Source organism: Arvicanthis niloticus, chromosome 7 (assembly GCF_011762505.2).
Source record: "Arvicanthis niloticus isolate mArvNil1 chromosome 7, mArvNil1.pat.X, whole genome shotgun sequence".
Classification (NCBI taxonomy): domain Eukaryota; kingdom Metazoa; phylum Chordata; class Mammalia; order Rodentia; family Muridae; genus Arvicanthis; species Arvicanthis niloticus.
In genome coordinates, this window is record NC_047664.1 from 86010233 (window position 1) to 86034418 (window position 24186).

At 37.3% G+C, this 24186-nt stretch overlaps 1 protein-coding gene across 1 annotated transcript in view; it reads right to left on the reverse strand.

Annotated features, from left to right (window-relative positions):
* Positions 1–587: 587 nt before the first annotated feature.
* Positions 588–24186, reverse strand: part of LOC117712942 (transmembrane protease serine 11G) — a 36089-nt gene continuing 12490 nt past the window's right edge. The window contains exons 2-10 of the mRNA XM_034509178.2: positions 17164–17285; positions 16090–16208; positions 14984–15051; positions 14245–14405; positions 10097–10135; positions 9161–9332; positions 7752–8011; positions 3723–3865; positions 588–2104 (exon numbers count right to left, since the gene is read on the reverse strand). Of these exons, the coding sequence (XP_034365069.1) occupies positions 1943–2104; positions 3723–3865; positions 7752–8011; positions 9161–9332; positions 10097–10135; positions 14245–14405; positions 14984–15051; positions 16090–16208; positions 17164–17285 (1246 nt within the window). The 3' untranslated portion in view covers positions 588–1942. The remainder of the gene's footprint in view (positions 2105–3722; positions 3866–7751; positions 8012–9160; positions 9333–10096; positions 10136–14244; positions 14406–14983; positions 15052–16089; positions 16209–17163; positions 17286–24186) is intronic.

The following is a 24186-nucleotide window of genomic DNA, read 5'->3' on the forward strand; positions in this document are numbered from 1 at the left end:
GCAGGAGGAGAAGGATCAGTTCTAGGGAGAGATAGGGAGAGTGGGGCAGACTGGAGAAGGGGAGTGGGCATCTCTGGAACTAGCTGAAGACTTGGTATGAGGAAGGCTCCAGGGTGTCTATGAAGGTGACTCTAGGTGAGACTCCTAGCAGTGGGAGATATAGTCTGAAGTGTGCCACCTCTTATAGCCAGACAGGACTCCTAGTAGAGAGAGAAAGACACCATCCTATCCACAAAACCTTTGACCTAAAGTTTGTCCTCCCCACAAAAAGTGCAGGGACAAGCATGGAGCAGAGTGCATGAAATTTTGTTGACTTTTTCACTAAGGACCTCATTGCTTTTGTTCTTAACTGAAGGTGCTCTTACTCCACTAGAAACATGTTGCAACATCTAGAGTCAGTTTTGATTGTTACAACTTGGCTGAAGAGTGGTAGGGAACTGGGTCCTGCAAGCAACTCCTGTGTAGAAGTAAGGAGGGTTGCCAAGTAGCCTATGATGCCCTTGAGGGTCTTCTTCCCTTTCCAAACAAAGAAGCATCTGCGAAAAGTTCAGCAGCATGGACATTGAGCAGTCATTTGCAGTAACATCTGAGAGAGAATGAATTTGGTTTATTACTGTAAATGCTTTTCAATACGTACAGTGTAAGAGTTTTACTTAATACAAAACCAAAATAAAAACTTAAAACAGCAGATAATTCATTAATAATAAAAGGAGGATAAAGATTAGGATGTACAGAGTAAGTCTCAGTTTGGTTTGATACTATTCTATATTCACATGAGGTACTATAAAATGTGCAACTAAATACATATGAAAATGACAATTAAAGATGCTTTCCAGATTATTTGAATGATATATATAAATATCCTATTGCAGAATATACCTGCAATGTAATGGTAAATTCAAATACTGCACAACATCTTTACTGATATCTTGTATCAAGTGTTTTATGAATATCTGCTGGTAGTTCAGCTTCAAATGTCTGATGTTTATATTTTCTTAGAATTTATTTACACTGACTCCCCATCTTATAGCTACACAATTATTCTAAACATGATAGAAAATAATGATGTTTAAATAAAATGAATTAAGGTAAAAAACCATACACTTGAAAAATAAATTTATACAGATGTTGAAACATCCCTCGTTTTGGAGATGGAGCTGAAAGTAACCTTTTTAGATTCTTATTTATATTTCATTAATAACGGGGACAAGAAAAAGCACTTTTAATTTTCAAGTATCGAAAGGTATTTATACAAAGAAATATCTATAATTTGTCTCAGTTACTATAAAAACATGGTGGGTGAATCGCTTAAAAATACATACCAGCTAAATTGTCTAAAGAAAATAAAATATGCACAAATTTAAATACCAAGTTTCAGAGAAGGTTAAATGCATATCTACAATGAAAAGGAATGGACCTCCTCATAACCATCTCTTAAGTCCTAGCCTCATATCCAGTGTTTCCACCATCACTGTGTCACCATTGACTTAGACTAATTAATTTGGCCTGTCCAGTCATTGAACCAACAAACTGCTGGTGAACATTTATGATGAAGACAAAAAACTATGGGGGAATCAGAGAAGGAAGTCACCTCTTGAGAAAAGAAGAGAATGGCTGGATAGTTAGTATCTACTCAACTTTCAGATTAGTATAAGTTGAAAAAATTCTGAAGTAGAATAGAGGTGAGCCCGGGAGGTAATCAGACACTTTGCAGAATGGTAGATCTTTGTGAAGCAGACAGCATCTTTTGTGTTCATAGTCAACGGAACCATTCCAATGATGTGAAAGGAAGGCTGTCCCCTCTGGTTTAAGAGGAAGGTCCCTGCACCATACTCAGTTGCATCTTGAGCTAGATGACAATGCACATGGCAGTGAGCATGGAATACAATTTGCCAGAGGCTGTATGTGACACTCCAGGTTGGATAAAGTGGTGGCTGTGACATTAGATGTTAGTTTTAGATTTAATCCAGTTCCGATAATGAGTCACTCTGGTGTAAATTCCGGGTTTGTTTTCTTTTCCACAGTCTATTCCCCAGCTAACAATTCCAAGAAGATACCATTTATTTCTATTATCTGAAATAACCAGAGGTCCTCCAGAATCACCCTAGAAAAGAGTAAAAACATGTTGTCAATTCAATAAACAAAAAGGTGTCAGAAATAAGAGTTCACTGGCTCCTGACTATCTGATAAATTCATACCAGGTACTAACATGCTAACTCCATTAGCTAGAAGAGATGCTTTGCTTTAAATTAGATTCTCACTTTATTCCACATTAACTAACCAGTAGCAGGGTGTTCTGGAATGTTCTATCAATTGTGGAGCACCTTTTATTGAAAGGCTAAGGTGGAATTCCTACTAAACACATTCAAAGCACTAAAATCATGAGGGCTTCTCAGTTATCTTTAGTCTAAGACTTCAACAAAAGATTTAAAACTTGTCTCTGAGTAATGACTCTATTCTTTCCAAAACCATATCCTGAGATAGTTTACTACAGTTTCTTAGAATGAAGGAAATGACAGTTTGCAGAGGCAGAGGCTTCAGAAGCTGCTCCAAGGGTCCTTCCTTTCCACAACTCTTCCTATTCCTCTTAGTCTCTTCCAGCATCTGGTGAACATCCCCACCCACTGAAGACAGTCCTCCTCAGCCCCCTTTCCTCAGACTTCCATTATAACTAAGATTATCACACTCTTACTGTACAAATGGTGAAAGGCAGTGAGGGAGTGTGAGCCAATGGGACACGAAGGTAAGCTCCTGTGTAGCTCATTTTTATTCTCTAAGTCCTGTGATTCTGTCTGTTGGATACACACCTAGCTTCTTAGAGAGAGAAGGGAAGGATGCCTTGTATTCTAGAATGTCTAGCTGAATCCTGAATTTCTTCTTTTGTTTCAGTAACTTGTGCCCTAATGAAATTGTCAAATCACTGCAATTTTTAAATGTTAGTTTCCCTCAGTACTGTCTATAATAAACTTTGATTCACAAAAAGCTGAATAAGTAAGTGAAAGAATGTTTATTACCCTAATATAATAAGTCAATGCCAGGGCAATGGTGATAGCTTTGCATACAATGTATGTCAAATTATCAGAGCCAATATTAATTTCCCAACGAATTGTTTTGTTCTTGTGCCCACTCACAAATGCTATAGGTAACATCTTTCTTAGTTAACTTCGATCCTCCAAATAACTATATATTAACACTGATACTGTGCTTAAATGCTTAATGCTTAAGATTAATGTGTTGTAAAGTATGGACAAAATGCTATTGGTGTAATTTGAAAAATGATCTGTGATGTACTACATTCATAGAAATGAGTGCAGATTGTTATTTTTCTAAATAGTATAGATTTCTAAATAATAATTTGAATAAGCTGTTTAAGGTCAAATATCAGGAGATCTTGTCTCACTGTAACTTAACAGTATGAATGAAATATTCAAAGTTCAGTTATGACCCAGACTTTATTCTGTGGTTTCATATTTGTCTTTTCCTAGCTATGAATTTCTGGACTCCATTAAGAGTTCTGTTTTGCCATGTAAACCTTGTTGAGACAGCTCTGCTCAATATGGTGTTACATAAGGCATTATACAGGTTGTTCTTCAATCTCTCCTCATATTTCCTCTTTTCTACATGAGTTAATTTCCTGGAATTGTGTTATATGACATTACCCTGTGATCAATGATTTCATCCTCATTGAGTAGAGTTAATTTTGTGAAGTAGAGTACACTTACCTCACAGGCATCTAGTTTTCCTGTCAAGAATCCAGCACAAATCATTCCCGATGATATAGCGCCACCGTATACATTAACTTGGTTACATACATCATTACTTATGATCTCTATTTCAACCTCTTGCAGGGTATTGGGATAGGGACCTAAATAAGGAAACAATAGATAGATGTGCACCTGAAACACGGGGAGATGAGGAAATCTGAGCTTTAACATTGACCTTAGAGTTGTAGAATTTGGTACTGGATGGCAGTGTTCAGAATGAGCTACACTTTAGGGTGACATGTATGTGTAGATACCGTATTTGGTACGTGTATTACTATCATCTCTTTGATCCCTGCAAAAATAAACTACCAAAGATATAGATATGATGAGTATTCTGGATTTTTAGTTGAGGAAACTGATATCCACCTTGTTAAGAGTCTTGCCATGATCACATAGCTAAATAGTCAGATAAACAATGCCAGTTCAGATACAAGGTATTTCTCATGACCTGGAATCTACCCAGAATCCTGCTTCACTTTACAGAGAACACAGATGTTTCAAAATTAGAAATCATTTAGAAAGAAAAGCAGTACCAAGAATCAAATTTCACTGTATGGGATCCCGCTGCTTCATGAAAAGGATGATGTTTACAGTGAAAAGAGTGTGGTTTGGTGAATGAACATCAATACAAATCGGAAGATAACACCCCTCATATTTTCTTGACTAACCACATTGATTGATTTGTTTGCATTGATTGTAATGCAAAGGGCATTTACTTCAATGAAATACTGTTTTAAACCATTGCATCCTCGTGCCTCCCTTTGGCAGCTTCTGTTAAACAAACAAAATTCTTCATTTTTATATACAGGCTTGAAACAATTGAAAGGACAGAATTATTTCAGCACTAATGTAAGTGACAAGGTAAGGCTAGGGGTTGAAATTCTCCAATTTCATAAACAGCAGACAAAAGTTTAAGAAATGCTACCATAACTAAGAACTCAGGGACTTGGGGAAAGTTACTGAGAGTAACTTTACTTATGTGTACAATGGAGAAATTAATGTTGAAACAGTAAAACCACATAAGATAGTGCCTCACCCCACATTTAAGTCACAGTTAGTTATTCAAGGACACAGCAGCAGTTAGGGTTTTACATTAAAATGCTCGTGCACTTGCAGCTGGTCTCAGTGTTAACAGGGGACAGTGAAGGTGTCGAAAGGAAGAGAAAAATCTAGGGTTTTTTTGTTTGTTTTAAAGCTTAGGTTAAAAAAAAATCCAATTTTCTGTTTGGAAACTAATGGATTCAGTCACTGAAGTTGGCTTGCTGGAAAGACGAAGTTTCTCTGTAGTCTTTGAAATACTGTCCTTCACTTACTGACCTCCCAGGTCATAGTGCTAAGTGATCACTGAACATTTTTTTTCTCCAGCTTCTGTTCTGCTTGAAATGCTTCCAGCAAGAGAATCTGATTACTGTCTGTTCTTTAGACAGTAATCCAATCTTAACACTGTGTAGATAATTTAACAATGTTCACTACTGTTAATTTTGCATACAAAAGTTTTACATATTCTCATGCTGCACCAGATACAGTTTCACTGATTGTAATTTATTTAAATAGAAATGCATTTATTTACTTATTTATTTCTGTGTGGGGTGGAGGTATGTGTGGATGGGTTGTGTCAGTGTACAAGCAACTGTGCAAGTGTGTGGAGCTCAGAGAACAACCTCTAGGAAAATGTTCTGTCTTACCACATAGGTCCTGGGGTTCTAAATCAATTTTTCAGGTTTGGGAGCAAGCACCGCTACCCACTGATCAATCTTACCAGCCTCCCAGTTGACCTAAAATGCTAGGTATTATTGCAAGTGTTTCAAGTTTTCTTTATTTTCAACTATAAAGCATGATTCAAGTGTTTGAAAGTACACTATGCTATTTTAAAATATTGACTATTCAAGGAAGAAATGCTACAGAAAAAGGAAGTTTCCATTTTACAAGCTCTCAGAAGTACTCTCTGATTGGGTAAAGCTTGCAAAGAAAGAATAAAAAGATCTGGGCAATCCTCATCTCAGTTCACAATGTAGAAAGAAACCACAGCTAAATAAATATCTATTGATTACATTTAGTTTGATGTCTTCAAACTTACAATGCTGTTTCTGGACATTACAACAGTTGTTATGGTGGTTGCTCATTACATGGTAACCTGCAGACTTTGGAGAATTCTCAATCAAGTCTAAAATTATTCCCAAAGTATGAGGAAATGTTAGCTATAACCAGAAGTATAATAGTTCCCATTTCTACTCTTTAAATGTCACACTGTTTATTTCTCCTCCTTACACACCACCATTTTTTTCTTTCTTTAGTTTACACAGGATGGCTTTAGCTGAACCACCATTTCTATAAGACAGTTTAGGTGCCTCAGATTAGGACAAACACACAGGTGTTAGTGACAGTAGTCCTGTCTAGGATCAAAGATAGAACTTTCAGCTGTCTACTAGAAGCAGAGTTCATAAAAATTGAGAGATAAAGAATGAGACCAAAGCTACACTCTGAGGAAGTAGGTAAGTGGGTTATAAATTAAGTGCCAAGAGTAAGAACTGGAATTCTATGGGTAGATATAAACATATATGAAAACTTTAACCAAGAAGCATAGGTACATTGTTCGTTTGTCATCAGAGAATCTTCTCCTAAAGCTAACGGAAGCAGGTTCAGAGACCCACAGCCAAACATTGTGCTGTCTTTATCATATCCCTCTACTTCCACCTTGAGAACCCCAGAGATGAGGGGCCAGAAAGATTGTAGGAGTCAGAGGGGATAAAGAACACCAGGAGAACATGACCCACTGGATCAACTAAGCAGGACTCATGGACTCACAGAAACTGAAGCAGCAAGCACGAGGCCTGCATGTGTCTGCACCAGCTCTTCTGTGTGGCTGTTATGGCTGTTAGCTTTAAGTTGTTGTGAGATCCTAACAGCAAAAGCGGGTGTGTCTCTGAGTCTTTTGTCTGCTATTGGGTTGCCTTGTCCAGCCTTGTCCAGCCTTGCTATGAGTGAGGGCGTTTGTCTTGTGTTATTATATCTTCTTTTTTCATGTTTGGTTGTTGTCTTTGGGAGACCTGCTCATTTCTGAAGGGACATGGAAACGAGTAGATCTGGGGAAGGAGGGGAGATGGGGAGAGAGCTGGGAGAAGTGGAAGAGTGAAAAGTGGTTGGTGTGCATTGCATGAGAGAAGAGTCTATTTTCAATAGAAAGGAGAAAAAAAGAAGAAAAAGAAGAGGAGGAACAGAAGGAAGAACAGGAAGAACAAGAAGAAGGAGAAGGAAGAGGAGAAAAAGAAAGGAAAAAGAAAAGAGGAAGAAGAAAAAGAAGGGGAGAAGGAAGGAAGAAAGAAATAGAAAAGAGAAGAGAAGAAATGGAAAGAAAAGAAACCACAGCAGCAGCAGCAGTATAAGAACCCAAAACTCAGGCCCACATCTAAAAATCCGCACGTGCTGTTTTCTGGGTATCATTTAGTGCAGGGAAATGTCATTTGTCTCAGTTTTATATTGCCACCAGCTCAACAGCAGCCTCGGGGATGCACTGATCAGGAGGTCCCCTTTACTGTTTAATGTCAGGCCGGATCAGCTGTTCAGAGTCTGTGGCTGAGCCTGTTTCTGTTTAGCAGTTTGGCTCTCCAGAAGCTCATCATTACTAGTGTTTGCAAACCGTATGAGTCAGACAGACCCAATGACTCTACATATGAAAGATGGGGTCGGAAAGTATGAGGGGTGGAAGAAAATGGTCTGACAAGTTTTGAAAAGAACGTTCCAAGATGACGAAAGTAAAAGCTAGTCTATAAAACAAATATAAGCACTACATCTTCTAGAACCACAATGTCAAATGTAAGTGTATGAATTCCACTCACAGCTGAAGTTTTCATAGCTTTTAAAAAATTTTGCCATGACTGTCATGGGATTGTCTTGATTTATATTGCGCAATTTTGTATTTGGATATTCCCATGCAAAAGCAGAACAGGTTGGCACAGTTGGCGTCCTTGTTTTTCTTGAGATACTCACCGTTGGCTTTCAGCGCTCCCCATCCGGTGACAAACACTCTACTCTTCGGCAAGACTTGAAAAGTAGCATCAGGGAGACAGACTCTGCGCAAATTTTCAGAAAACAGCACAGGCCTGGAGAGCTTGACCACAGCGATGTCGTCGTCGTGCTTGTGGGCTGCGTAGTTCTCATGAACGATGATGGATTCCACCTTTCGTGTTGTCAGTGGATTGCTAAGGGTTCTTCCAAAACTTACTGTCCACAGTTTGGGGTTTTTGTAACTGATCAAAAAGTAAAAGGAGCACAGTGTGTTCATTTCTGGTTTCTAGTTGCCCAGGATTCTGTGTGGGCAAATTTTTTAAGGTCATACTTGGGTTGGCCTTTGACACTTTCTTGTTTTTAGGCTTTCCCATACAGACAATTTGCTTTCTAGCTGATAAGAAATATTCCATTTCAAAGTAGGCTTAGTTATGCTTTTTGAACATGAATATGCATTTTAAAGGAAGCAACATATTGCTCCTATTTTATTATTAAAAATATATTATTTGAAAAAAATAAAAAATACTAGATATAATTTTCTCATATATTTCTGCACATATTCATATGTACCCGTAACTATGCACAGTTATATATTTTTATTCACAGATACAAAAAGAGGAAGACACACACACAAAAAAAACCCAGACAGAGAGACAAAGAAAAAAAAAGATAAATTTGTAGCCATTTTTTAATATATTTTCTAATGATTCTTTTCCATTGAGCATTTTACCTAGAATATTTCCCCGTTCTATTTTGGTGTCACTAGGGTCATCATATCTACTTCTTTTTCCTCCAACGTGCTATATGTTAAACCTTTAACAGGCACACAGAGAATATAAACATGTAGACTATCAGATATGAATTATAGGTTAGGATACAATTTATAGCAGTGAAAGAAAAAAACTTCAGTGTATTTCAGGAAAACTGGTGCGCATACTTGATTTTTCAGTGCTGACTTGTTTCTAATTGAAACTGAGATTACTCAAAAAGATATTTTCAATCAGAGTTGAAAGCAATCTATGCACTGTTCTTCCGGAACTGGTGATCTTTCCTACCCCTGTCAACAAGGGACTGAGATGCTTATGGAACGAATGAAGAGGAGGAAAAAATGATTTGATGTGAATGTGAGAGGCAGTGATTCTGAAGACCCTGAGGGTGCATCCTGAGGGCTCACTGTGGACCCAGAAGGTACATCCTGAGGGCTCACCATGGACCCGGAGGGTGTATTCTGAGGACTCACTGTGGACCCAGAGGTTGCATCCTGAGGGCTCACTGGGGACCCCGAGGGTGTGTTCTGAGGACTCACTGGGGACCCCGAGGGTGTATTCTGAGGACTCACTGGGGACCTCGAGGGTGTATTCTGAGGACTTACTGGGGACCTGAGGACTCACTTGTCAAAGCAATGAGCGGAGGTCACGAGCCACTGGGAGCCAATGAGAGATGCACCACAGAGGTGGATGCCTTCTACCTGCAGGCTGCTCTGCCACGGCCAAGAAGCTTTGTCTGCAGGTTTGCCATCAGCGATTCTTGCGGTGGGTGGGTACTCCATCCCCAAGCCACAGTCTGCCAGACAGAAGAAAATAACAAGGCTATATGCAGAGTTATAAACATGTTTGGATGTCTTTAACAAATAACTAAATGTAAAGACTTATGGATGCGGCTTGCCTTTGAAAGAATCATCGACAGTAACAACAGATGTTATGAGAATAATGGATATTCAAGTTGATTGAGGATGTATATTCTTGTGATTAAATCGTTAATAATTAGAAGTTAGTTATTTTATTTGGTGCTTTAAAATTGCTTAAAGGCATTTTTCTTAGAAATTAGGTTTTTTTTATTTTTAGTTAATTGTATTGTTTATTTACATTCCTTGAACTTAGTTTTTTATATTTTCTGAGTCCTGTTATATGTAACAACTTACTGTACGGATAGTTGACATTTATTGCAGACAAATTTCATATATAGTATTTTTAAATCCACTAAATAAATATTATTTTCAGTATTATAGCTAGCGAGTTTCATTTAAATCAGTGCAAAATTTTGTACTTTAACAAAATAAATCAAATAAAAATAAATGGGAAAAATTCAAGGAAGTGGTTTTTTAAAATACCAAGTGAATCTTAGTGCCGAAAGAGAAAATATTACCATAGAACCCATAAAAAACATTTCTATTAGTAATTTTTTTCATTGATTAAACGTTAGCTGTGTTGAGAAATTGAGAAATAGAGGTATTTGAGAAATGGGGTACAAAGATATAGGGAAAGGCCAAAGGGTTGCGAATTTGATTTTTTGATTTAATAACATATTAGTGACATTTCTGGACTCACCGCTGTTTAGAATATGCTCGGCTTGTGCTTTATTCATTTCTGGAAAAACAATAAGATCAAAGTCGTTGCTCAATAACATAACTGTTGTCCTTTAAAATACAATGCTTGCATGACATGACTTTCTCAGATTGGGAAAAGCTATACTAATTAGGGAGCTCCATATAAAAACAATAGCATAAACCATAAAAAAGAGGAGGAGAGACAGTAATTAAGTTTCTGATGACACACGAATTTCAGGAAGATTCTTGTACGAATTCAAAGTCATCGGCATCGACAGATATTAGTGGCCTGAAAGATTAATGTCCTTTTCTGTATTTGAATATATTTATTGAAGCAGAAGTTAAATTTAAGGTGTGCAGGGCCATTTTTACACATGGCATATAACATATAATCCTGTAAGTCTTTACTTCTGGCCTCACTTGGTTGCCATAATATATTGAAGGTATTCAAATCATCTTCCAGCCTCTAGGATTTAGCCGCAGATTTTTTTTTCTACCATTCAACATGTTATCATTTTTTATTCATAAATCAAAGTAGAAATTGGTACATCTGTGCCTGTCTCCCCACATCCTTATATTGCTCTTTATGCCAGCATATGCAGAGGGAATCGACTCAAGCACACTCAGGTGAAAACTAGTCTAACGTTTCACTCTCAGGTCTTGAATTTAGGTGAGATTCAAGGGACATTGAGTTGGAACCACCATTAAAAAGTTAGTTATAGAAAACCTTAAGGATTAGGTTGTGTGGATAATAAAACTTCCTTATAGCTTTCTTTAGCATGGTTTTGCCAAGAAGCAAATCGTCTGCCTTGTGTCTCATTAGTGTGAAGCTTTCTCTAGATAAACCAAACAATATTTTATCTTCTGTCCTTACACCTACAATAAATTGTCCATATCTGCTTTATGGCCTTTAGTTATCAGATAATGGTTTTACAACTAGCCTTAAAAGAATGCTTTCCCTAATCATAAATTAATTTCAAACCCTGCTTTCTACCTAGTGCAATTAGCTCATGACAGGAATGTTTATAGAGCCCTAACTGCAGCTTTCCTACAAAGGTCTCAATAATTACTACTATATATTTAAGGATTCTACAGCATCACTATTAGGAATTAGGAAACCATCTATTTGTCTACATAGCATTACTACCGGAGGGTACATCTTCATTGATCTGCAGAAAATCTGCCCAATAGGGTGTGTGAATTCCCAGGGATCATTATGCTATTTTTATTAAATAACAAGAAAGACATGTAACAAGAATCAGTTTTGAGATGAACTCTCTAAAAGCCTTGCAATTTCAGCCATGCAAAATGATGGGCCATTGTCAGAAAGAAATTTGTTACATTTTCATCTCTCTAAGATGGTATCACACAGGGCGTGATTGAATAGATGTGCTCTTCTTGCCCATAAAAATGTTATACTGCTTCAGTTCTGGGCCAAGATTTGCAGACTCACTTTCTTCTTTTCTTCTTCTATAAATGCAGTGAGCTGCAGACTACACTGTATTTGTGGATTCTGTATCTGTGGGTTCAACCAACTCTCAGTCAGAAATATTTGTAAGCATCAAACCTGATGCCATGTATTTTCCCATCATAGTCCCTAAACAATATTGTATACCACATACTTACATATAATTTATTCTATATTAAATATTATAAGTATTCTGAAGTTTATTTAAAGTTCAGGAAAGGGATCGGGGAAGTTGGTCAATTTTTTGCTTAGTATGCTCAAGGTCTTGGGTTTGATTTCTGACACAAAACTCCTTTACATATACACACAAAATGCATGGGGACATCTGCATAAATTGTATAGCAATACTGTGACATTTTATATAAGAGACCTGATACTAACATAATTTATTACAGTAAAAGAACTCTGGAAACTGTAAAAAAAAAAAAAAAAAAAAAAAAAAAGACAAAATAGTGAATGACTTCAGAATTTGAGGAAGGATAAGTGCTTTGCTTCGTAGTCTTCCTTTTCATAAACTAGGGTCCAGAAAACGTTGTCAGTACATACCCTTCAATAAGTTTAAAAACAATCCCAGGAAAAGTCTGTTTTTTTTTTTCTGTACAAAGTACTATGAAATGGGAAGAACAATAGAGATCTACCCAGATGTCTATTGTAAAATCCAAACCTGGAAGTCCAATTCTCTAGAAGCAGTGACAGTAGGCAACCCTTGACCATCCTGGTTCCCATGTTATGGCCAAAGAACTGGTAAACAAACTAAAACATCCATGTAGACATCTGTAGATGCCTGTTTCTACTCAGTGGCATAAGAAGATCCTGATACACAGACAGGTCTACCATACAGGGCAATCCAGAGAAGCATATTCTACAACTGTGATTAGCAGGGAGCACCAAACCCTGACACTATTACTGATACAATGTTGTACTTGCAGACAGGAGCCTAGCATGGCTATGCTCTGAGAGGTTCTACCAGCAGCTGACTGAGACAGGTGTAGATACTTACAGCCAACCATTAGACTGAGATTGGGGACCCCTATGGAAGAATTAGGGGCAGGATTGAAGGAGGTGAGGGGGATGGCAACCCCATAGGAAGACCAACAGTTTCCACTCACCAGGACACTTGGGAGCTCCTAAAGACTAAGCCGCTAACCAAAGAGTATGCACTGGCTGGTTTGAAGCCCCAGGCACAAATATAGAAGAAGACTGCCTTGTCTGGCCTCAGGAGGAGAGGATGTGCCAAATCCCGTAGAGACTTGATGCCCCTGGGAAGGGAAATACTTAAGGGGTAGAAGAGAGGAATATCATCTCAAAGACAAAGGGATGAAGAACTGTAGGAGGGGGACCAAAAGGGGGCAATAAAATAATTAATAAAAAAAAACAGAATGGCATGGCAAGAATCTAAAAGACCGAATTGCCATTGAAATAACAAAAGTAGATGATAAATCCAAGAAAGAAAAGATGAATAGGATCAAGATTCTCTTAGCATATAGTGTTCAGAATATACAAGCTTTTATACAAAATGAAACAAAACAAAATAGGAAATCTACAATTTGGATGAAGATACAATCAACCAATGCTATTTTGGGAAGGTCTATGATGCTAGAAATAGGTAACATAGATTATGGAGAGTTGCCACAATCAAAGACAGGTTCCTTTGTAATAAATGAAAAATAGAAAGTATCAAAAACAGTATAAATAATTTAAAAAAAAAAACGCTGAAAATGATAGGAATGAGCAAACAAATAGCTGACCAGCAGAATGATAATAGCAGTGGGAACAGACGAACTGGCTTGCTGATGTCCCTAGTGCGGATGGATGGTGGGAACCACATCAGTGAACTTGAGGACAATGGCTGAAACATTCAGCTTGAAGAACAGGCTAAAACAATTCAAATGAGCAAAGCCTCTGGTGTGTGTGGAATTATGTACGGAACACTGGTAGTAGTGACTTTTTTTAGAAGTGAGGAAAATAAGTATGGGTCTAAAAAGAATATTTATGCAAGTAGTTGAAAATTCCTCAAATTTGTTGAAGACAGGGGTTCAAATTTGTGTAGGTTCAAATTGTATAGGCTTGAATAAAATGGAAAAACTCCAAATGGGATAAAATTAACAATCCTATCATAACAGAAGCTTAAAGAAAATAAATATTCAAGAGAACAGGATGAGTCTCAAATTGACTTTTAAAAGACCCCTTTTGTATCTTGCCCACTTTCAGGAAACAGAGCCAGTTTACAGAGCTAAAAATCAAACACTTGCCAGGGCCCTACTCCCTACTCAGTACTGAGCTCAGTGTTTATGGACATTATTGGGTAGAGCAAGCACATTGCCTGTATCCATGGAAGCATAGTCTGTTGTAAAAAGAAAGATCAATAGTGGAGGTTAGGCTGTTTTTGAATAATACACTTATTGTTATTAAATTGAAATGATGTGGCGAAGGCTTGATTTAATAACAGAAAATATTTTTGTATTTGGGTAACCAGACAGTTATTATTTTCATACCAACCAAGGGAATATAATCTTTGGTGTGAGCTGAGTGACAATTTGTGCATTATCTAGTGACTCAGAGACTTAGAATAAAAATGGTTTTGTTTTATAGTGAAATAAAAAAAAAAGCTTTCTCTTTAGACAGAAGACTGATTTTAAAAAAAAGTGTTAACTATTGAGAGAAGAAAAAAGTGCTCTTGCCTCTAAGGTAAGGTAATGAAATGTCTGTCTTCAAGAAGGTCTGAGTGGATTGAAACTTCTTATGCAAAATGCTATCAGCTTGTCTTTTCAAAGTGCCCACATTCTTACGGGGAATCTGAAATTTAATCAGTACATCTGCTTTCACACCAGCATTACTGGGTCTGGAAAAGAAAGGCACCAAAGTAAGGCAATGGCCCAGTAATTAATTAATACCACATTATTAGTATTTAATTATTACTTGTATCCTCAAGAAAATAAAACACACATTTCATACAGTTTATTCTCATGAATTTCCCTTTTATATATCACACAAATGTTAAGTCCTATATTACTCTCTGCTTATAAAACTTGATCATAATCATGTAGAGAATGAAAAATTATAAATCCAACAGTATATTTATATCATATATATATATATGTATATATTATGTAGAGATTCTTGTGTTTTAAATATTCCTGGCAATATTTGCTATAAAACAACCAAAATCGGCAGAAATAGAATTGATGAAATCTCCAATTGAAATGCAGAAGTTTTTAAGAGAATAAGAAGTAGAATATAGTTCATGATTATTCAGGAAACCCTCCCACTATGGTCTGTGTAGAAGTGATTGCAAAGTGAGAAGACAGTGCTAGCTTCCCTCTGGCATATGGAAGGTCTTTAGATCCTGGCTACAGAGGAAATCAGTGAAAATTTGATGATGAGGCCTTTTCCTCATGTAAATTGTTTAACTATGGTTACCGAAAGTTGACAACTTGAGATTTGACATAATGATGCTTTAAGCTGGAACTTTGAAATGTCACATCTATCTGAAAAAATGAAGAAGGAGAACGTTGTTAAATATTAATTTTATACATTTCAAAATGCTCACTTCAAACCCACTGTGATACAAAATACAAAAAAATACCCTTAATATTTGTTTATAGCTATTTCAAAGAGGCTCATTGAACATAATCTTTTTAAACATAATCTTATTGTCATATAGTCATCCTTATAATGGGATAAACTTTCCATGTGTTTGAAGGCGATTAGTACAGAGTTGAACTAAGGCAGATATTTCAAAAGCAGGAGCTACACGCTCAGTGCCTTGCCTGTGTAAGGTTGCCACACATGGACAGATACATTATCCACTCAGCAACTAACATCTTGAAATTAGTCTCTGAGTGCAGTGGGCAGATCAAGTTTTAAGTTTTGGTGAAACAGTTTCAGATGAAGTTTTGATCCTTTGGAGAATGGGTTTTGAAGAAGATGCACATACAGTTAGGCACTTCTCCAAACAATTACTTATCAAGAGAAATGTACAAAATATTTACTTAGAATAAAATATGTCTATGACTGCCATGGCGTGCCATTTGTCTTTCTCACGTGGAGTACTTCATCAGTGGTGGATGATTCTAGAACAACTTACTTCTTTCCAAAGCAGGAGCAATGGCAACAGGATGACGGCTGTGGCCAGCCCGTTTACGACCATTGACTCATCAGACTCGCTTGTCCGAAAGAAAAGTTCATCTTACGATAACCTTGACCAAGCTGAGACTGAGCAGGCAGTGCACAAATCTCAGTAGGACTCCCAAAGAGTGAAATCAACAGTGAGAGCGTAAGGCTATTTCTCATCTCATTTAATTTATTAAATTCTCTTCAGTGAAATGTCACATGATGCCATATTCGACAGACTGTTGAGAGGAATGCCAGGAGACCAATAGCTATTAATAAAATAAATGGCCACATGGTTCTTTCTAACCTATTTACAAGGATTTTTGTGGAAAAGCATTTTATTTGTACATGTATCATGCCACCTTATACACTTCCAGGGTAACAATGATGCTAGTAGCAAGGCATAGATTTACCTCATTGTTGATTTTTTGTTTCAGGTCAGTCCGAAATTTTGACTGCTCTTCAGACAAATCTGAGCTATATCTAATACTGGGAATCCAGAAGGAGGTCTGGTAGTAATGAGTCTTCTCATCTGATAGGAGAAAACAGATGGATAACTTCCCCTAATCCCTTTGAACCAAAGAAGTTGAGGATATATTATTGTTTCTCTGATAACTTCTATGTTGGAAGCTTGGTCCTCCATATAATAGAACTGAATGGCATGGGTGCTCTAACAGGTGGGATGAGGAGGAGCTGACTGTGGCTGATCACCCAGAGATTAATATTGCTTTTACAGAGTGGGTTAGTTCTCACGGAAGTAGGACAACTCTTGTGGAAGTCAGGCTCTTCCTTGGATTTTGTGCCATCTTGCCATGGGATCTCTTTTCCAGGCACTACTCACTTCCGACGTGCTCCCCTCTCATGACTATCTTCCACATTGTGATAAAGCTTCTCACAGACACCAAAACTAGCTTGTCTCATTGTCAGACACATGAAGCCTCTTTTATTAATAAAGTGTCAAGTTTTCTAAAGCATTTTATTATAGCAACAGTAAACAGACTGGCAGTCATACATTTGTTACACTCCAGAAAATTAAATATCCAATAGCTGTAGCCAGTATCTTCCCACCAATCATTTAAAGATCATCTATTTTCATAATCACCAAAGTTGTGTGTTGTATCCTGATACAGTTACTACCCATTACAGGTGGTAATTCATAGTAAGTGACAATTCATGCATTCAAACTATTAAGTAATGATACAATAAGCTGACAGCAAAGTTAAAAGTTTTACAACAAAGTTTTGCCGTTAAAGTATATATGATCACACAATAAATGTCGTATCTTGCAAACTTTTTGCACTTGCTATTCAAAAGATGGTATTGCATGAACAGCATCAGGTTTGAATAGTAGAAATAAACATTTGCAAATTTTATTCAAAAGGAAATTTCATCCTGGAATTGGGGAAAAGGCTAAGATTTCAAAATGTATGTAATTTATGTAGGGAGTCTTTAAATTTCCAAAGTAATACAATAAAGCAGAGTCTCACCATACACCAAAAAGTAAACAAGGAGACCGATGAGCACTGTCAAAGCCAAGAAAACAGCCGTGGTAGTGAGGGTAACCATCCATGGCTTCCAGACACGTTTTCTTCTACCTAGGATTCCTGGCCTTTTAAGAGAAAAATGCATGTTATAAACAAGTAGTGCCCTATGACAAATATTTTTGATATTCAAATTATTTCTCCCAGGAGTTCTTTATTAGCTTATATTGGTTTTGGTAACATTTGAATGTATCTTTTGAAATATTTGAAAAAATACTGCAAAAATCAAACTGGCTTTTTAACTTTAAATCTGGTTCACAACAAGAGGTATTCTGGATTTTTTTCTTTTTCTTCTTCTTCTCTTTTAATTTGGTAAATGATCTAATGTCACAAATGTGACCAGATGAGCTTCAGATTACAATGAACCTCTTGACATATGCGATCTGGGTCATTATTCCAATGCAGTGAATTACAGCAGTTAATAGATTACTGGTTGAGAGATGGGGCCACCTATCCATCTCAAAAAATATTAACAAAATTGTTCCTGTCTAAAGGAAATGCAGGGACAATGAGTGGAGCAGATACTGAAGGAAAGGCCATCAGAGACTGCCTTACCTAGGGATCCATCCCATCTACAGACACCAAACCCAGATAATGTTGCTGATGCCAAGAAGTGCTTGCTGACAGGAGCCTGGTATGGCTGTCCCCTGAGAGGCTCTGCCAGAGCCTGACCAATACAGATACGAATGTTTACAGCTAACCATTGGACTGAGCATGCGGACCCCAATTGAGAAGTTAGGGGAATGACCGAAGGAGCTGAAGGGGATTGCAATCCCACAGGAAGAACAACAAAATTAAGCAACCAGATTCCCCCCACGCCCCAGAGCTCCCAGGGACTAAACCACCAACCAAAAAAGTACACATGGAGGGACCCTGTGACTCAGCCGCATATGTAGTAGAGGATGGCCTTATCTGACATCAATGGGAAGGGAGACTGTTGGTCCTGTGAAGGCTTGATGCCCTAGTGTAGGGGAATGCTAGGGCAGTGAGGGAGGAGTGAGTAGGTGGGTGGGAGCACTCCCTCATAGAAGCAGAAAGAGAGGGGGATAGGATAAGGCATTTGTGGAGGGGAAGCTGGGAAGGGGGATAACATTTGAAATGTATAAAATAACTAATAAAAAATAGACTACCAGAGCCTCAAAGATAAGATAATCAAGAAGGATAGAAATAGGACTCAAAGGAGATGCCTCTGTAATACAAAAGAGAACCTAGGAAAGAGTCCACTTCCCACATGTCTACTGGAGTGTTTTGTTTGTTGGTTTGCTTGTTTGGTTGGTTAGTTGGTTAGATGGTTGGTTGGTCTTTTCTAAACTTTTACACTTAAGGCAAGCTACTGGGTATATATAGATAAGATATTCTATTCTAAATGTTTACCACATTGGCTCTTATCTGTAGAAACTATCCTTGAACAATGGGAATTATTTTCCCTGGGATTGATACCTGGTCGTGTAAAGACAAAAAGTGGTACCAGTTAACTACTGAATACAGTCAGCAATGATCTGGAGGGGATGGAGATGCCTCTGCAATACAAAAGAGAACGCAGAAGAATGTCCACTTCCCATGTTTGAATTCTAGGTGAGCAACTATGCCTGCCTGGAATTAACATTATTGGCAAGCCATGTTTCCTGCCCGGCATTGACAAAGTGTCAGGGATATGAACTTCAAACCTCATGTTTGCCCAGAGCAAATTGGTTTTTGGTGTCTCAAGTGAGAATGAGTTTGTTTTTCTAGCCATGCAAACTCACTGCAAAATATTTATCCCTTGATTTCCTGTAAATAATATATGTCTCTTTATTTTAGTGTTATACTAACCTTATTTTAATTTAATTTCAAGGGCTGTACTAGACAGGTAGAAGCTTGTCCTTCATAGGTACTTGGTAAATGCTTACATACTAAATGAACGAATGTGACATGAGCGGAGAGTAATAAATCATTAACCACTTAAAAATCAGAGTTCTACTGAAAGTGAGTTTCTTCATTCTTGGCAGGAAGAGACAGAACAGTTAGTACTACCTGTATTCTATGTACAAATCACCAACTTTATTATCAAAAACCACTGTGTGACATTTCTGTTTTCTCTTCTTCTTGGCTTCCTACATCCCATAATCTCTCTAATTCAAAGCATCTGGTTTTGGTCAGCCTATCCCAGTGAGATGACTAAACAGGTTCGTTGTAGTTCAGGAAGATTGGTTTGGAGATACCTCTGATGCTATACACAAGGAAAACCACAAGTGACCTTTTCCTTGTGGCACTATGTCATCGTGACCAGTCAGTGACATAAGCTACCCACTCATCATGTCAGAGTAGAAAACCCTACACAAAGACTCAAAGTATTTTGATCACTATCTTAATTTTAATGCCCCTGTCCCATTTATTTAGACGAGAAGTATCTTGCTTTCTAAACGGTCTGATAACTAGGTGTTCGTTAAACAAAGCCTCAGCAGAATTTCGAAAGCATTCCTATTTTGTCAACACATTATGCTTCTCGGTGTTACAGTCTTTTATTAAAGTTCATCGTCAGATGGATCTCCTTCTGTCTATTCCTTCTCCTGAAGGTTATCAGATGCTTTATTTCACAAAAAGAGTGATGTAAAGGAATAGTAAAGGATTTCTTTCCTCCACAGTAGTGGCCATAAAATCTGAAAAGATCTAAATGAGGGACTCAGTATCATGATGTCAAATGTTGGGTGTGCAGCTAGCACACTTGATTGTTGGGCAGGTTATCCCCTGGGCTGCCCTTTACGCAACCATCCAGTTTCTGTGTGTGGAGCTTTCTTCACCTGTAAAATGATTGCGATCCTCCCTGATGGGCTTTTCACGAGACCCAGTGAGTGCTTATTGCGAACGTAAGAGCTTGTAGAACAGTAGCTGAAACCCGGCAAGGACTCTGTAGTTTGAGCTATTTGATTACTGCTCTTAACCAGGGCTTTTAGTTTTTTCAAAAGTGGATAAGAAAGCATAATACACAGGAAATTTTGTACACAGAAGGATTAAAGTGACCCCTTGGGGCAGGCTTCTTCCTAAGGGTGTGCTACTAGAGAAGGAAACAGGAGGAGGCACTGGAGGGAGGACACTGGAGTCTGAGTGGCGCTGTGGAAACAGTATTATAGTTCAAAGAGCAGTTAGGGGAGCTAACAAAGCCCTGATGCTCCCCATGGATTCTTCATCAGATAAGGCAGATTACATATTTGAGATATGGAAATGATTAGTAATTTCACAAGGTTGCAAATAGTTGTTATGCAATGAATGTCATGGAAAAAAATTACTGGGCCAAAAAAAAATGCACAAGGACCATGTCAAATAAAGATGAATAAATTATCTACTTGAAGGTTTTACTTCCTTGGCTATGAAAAATAAAATTATTCTAGAAGAAATTCCTTATACAAAAACTGTGTAAGGTATATTTATAATCTCTGTGGTTGGGTAATGATGATTCTGGTCATACCAACAGGAACAATAATCTCATAAAGTCACTGATACAGGTATAAATACTGAAAGTTATACTAGACATCAAATGACATTTGTGGTTTTGCTCCATTTTCCTGCTCCAACAGGATATGTGCCTTGCTTTCATAGCCCCACATTGTTTTAAATAAAAAGTAATGTTTTATAATAGGAAGGTTAACTCATTTCATCAGTAAAATGTAATAAAAATAAATGATGTTTCAGTAGATAAAAGTTCAATAATAGAACAAAGAAGTAATCTCAGGCAGGAACCTAAATATTATACTAGAACAAAGAAGTAATTTCAGACAGGAACCTAAATTTTAGGCTAGAACAAGGAAGTAGGTTTCAGACTTGAAAATGACCTTGGGCTAAGACAGGGAAGTAGGCTTAGATACTTTGGTCATCCTGATAAGACTTTAAAAACAGTGATCACAGGAGTGTTCACATAATTGGGCTTAATGCCTTGCTTTTTCTTTGACTATTTGTGTTTATTGTATTGTTAGTTCGTCAACCTAGAACTGACCTTAATACATGCATGTAATCAAAATGGTATAAAAGCATAAAGGAGGAGGGGGATGGGATAGGGGGGTTCTAGGGAGAGAAATGGGGAAAGGGTATGACATCTGTATTGTAAATAACTAAAATATCCAATAAAAAAGAAAGAAACCAGAAAACAAAAGAAACCAGAAAAAAAGAGAGTTCAATAGAGAGTAATACAAATTAAGGTATATAGTCTTCCAAAACTCTGTATAAATTTGTAAATTTATGCTTCAGAAAGGAAACTTTAGGGTATTGAGCTAATTAGAACTGTATTAAGGCCCCCCAAAATCATAAAATGCCGTTAATCAAGACTGTTGAGGACAGCTGGTCAAAACATTCCTTCCCCAACATTTTTACTGATATGGCTTCGGTGTTTGTATTGTACTTTCTGTTTGGTGGTGCTGTTGGGTATATGTCTTTTCAGTTTTTAAAATAATTTCAATTACTAATTAGCAAATTTTGACCTACACATGAAAATTAAGACTTGTTTTCAAAGTTCAAGTATGAACAAATAGTATTTACATATCTTGTGCTATAAATATTTTCTGTATACAACTGTAGGGAAATAGATTTTATTTAAAAAATAAAACTTGAGACTTTAGTGTAAAATCAACCAAGTTTTTTCTTTGTTGGAAATAAGTTTTGAAAGATACAATTTTCAAGTGCTAGACAATTATGAGACACACAAAAAGAGGAAACACCGTGTGAATAACAGACAGGTCTTCACTGCTGTAGGGTTCATGAGCTAGCAGAGATCAAAATGAATATCTAACCTGATAAGTTTTGTCTTTAAAAAAAAAAAAAAAGAATTCATAAACTCGTAAGTGACTGGAGGCCAGAGATTGAGGACCAGAGTTGGGTACTTAACTGGGTGGCAGAGAGTCGTCCCTACCAAAATGCTCTATGAGTTGAGAAGTGAATTAAGGAAATTGATTAAAATAAGAAGCTAATATCAAACATGGCAAACATCAAAAATAACAAAAATTAGGGAAGAAATTAATGAAGTAGAGATAAAAGAGCAATCACAAATCAATCCACAAACCAAGTTGCATCTTTGAAAACATTAGTAAGATTAACAAACTGGCAAAAAGATGGAGGAAGAATATCCAGCTTTACAAAATTAAAAATAAAAGGAGTGGTGTTACAGTAAATTCCAAAGAAATTTAAATCATAAGAGAATATTTTGAAAACATTAAAAAGACAGGAAACCTTATAGAAGCATATAAATTTTCAAATTTATATGGCATACCAAAATTGAAGTCAGGAGATACAAACAACTTAAACAGAGCCATTGCATACACTGAAATCAAAGCTGTAATAAAAAGTCTCTCTACAAGGAAAGCTACAGACTAAAGGGATCCATTCCTGAATTTTGTTAACCATTCAAGCATAATCTAGTATCAGTATTTTTCAATTTGTTCCATAAAAAGGAATGGAAAAGGACACTACCAAACACACTCTATGAGGCCAGTGTGACCCTGGTGCTAAAACCAGAAAGAGGGGGAGAGAGAGAGAGAGAGAGAGAGAGAGAGAGAGAGAGAGAGAGAGAGAGTTTTCTTCAGGGATGAGCTATAATCCTGAGTAGCCACCATTAAACAAATATGCATGAACAACAGTAAATGGACTCTGAGTGTTGTGTGTGTCTATGTATGTGCATATGTGTGTATGTATGTGTGTATGAATGAATGTGTGCGTGTGTGTGTGCGCGCGTACACTCGCCTGTATGTCTTTCTGTGTCTGTGTCTGTCTGTCTGTCTGTCTGTCTGTCTGTCTGTCTGTCTGCCTGCCTGTCTGCCTGTTGGTCTGTCTGTCTCGTTCTCTCTCTCTCTCTCTCTCTCTCTCTCTCTCTCTCTCTCTCTCTGTGTGTGTGTGTGTGTGTGTACATAACAATGATTATAAAAGAGGTCATGAATTTGAAAGAGATTTGCAGGTAACAGAAACTGTTAGAGAAGTAGAAGTCATGTAAATATGGTGTACACAGGCATAAAAACTCAAAAAAAAAACCTCTTAATTAAATAGGGTAAGATGTTTAAAGGCATTATGGTTATGTACTATCTCAAATGTCAGTGAATTCGAAGGGAAAAAGTGAATTTTTATAATATTTTATTCTTCTGTCCAATTCTGCATATCTTACATAACAATGAATGGAAAACAGTGTTTTCCCATATTGTTCCTTCCTTCAGAGCTCACTGGCCTTGTTGGAAGAGGCTACACATGTAGTGGAAAGACCCTGATTTGTTTCAGATAGCATTCACTGGCATTTGAATGTGATTTGGACCTAGCCTCAGGTCTGGTGCCAGACTTTATCCCTAAAATAGACATGATTCCCACATAGTTCTTGTGAGGCCAGAGAGACAGGAAGTGCTCACTCAGTGTTAGAAGTTAGGAGGGTTGGTTAAAGAAGAGACTATATCTGATTGATGCCAATGAACAAATTTAAATGGCTTGAAACATATAAAGAGTTGACAACAACTCTGCTCAAAGCAGTGGAGCCACCTCATGGTCGGCTTATCTTGGAGATTCCTATCAATCAAAGAAACCCTAGGGACATAATTTCTCTACTCTCCCATTACTTACTCTTAACTTTTAGTGGCAAACACCTGCCAGAGGATAAGTGTGTTGCATGAGCAAAATGTAAGGGCATTTGAGCGGGACTGTAAGCTATCTTAACTGTTAGCAAGAGCTTCTCTCTGTGTCTGATACATTTACATGATGCATTCACAGTTTCTTGCTAAAGGTTGTAGTCATAGGACCCCGGAAAAGGTAGGGTGTGGTTCTTTAATTGAGATTGCTCCACCTTTCCCAAACTGGTTTGGAAAAACAAAGACTGCAGTGTAAGGGTGAAGCACAGTTCACAAAGAGAAAAACAACAATTAGAAGTTTTCATTATATTGAATTAAATTTTAGAAGGAGATTTAACATTCTCTGAAACTTGATTCACCCAACATCTAAGTCAACGTCATGAGGCAAATGTGGCTATGC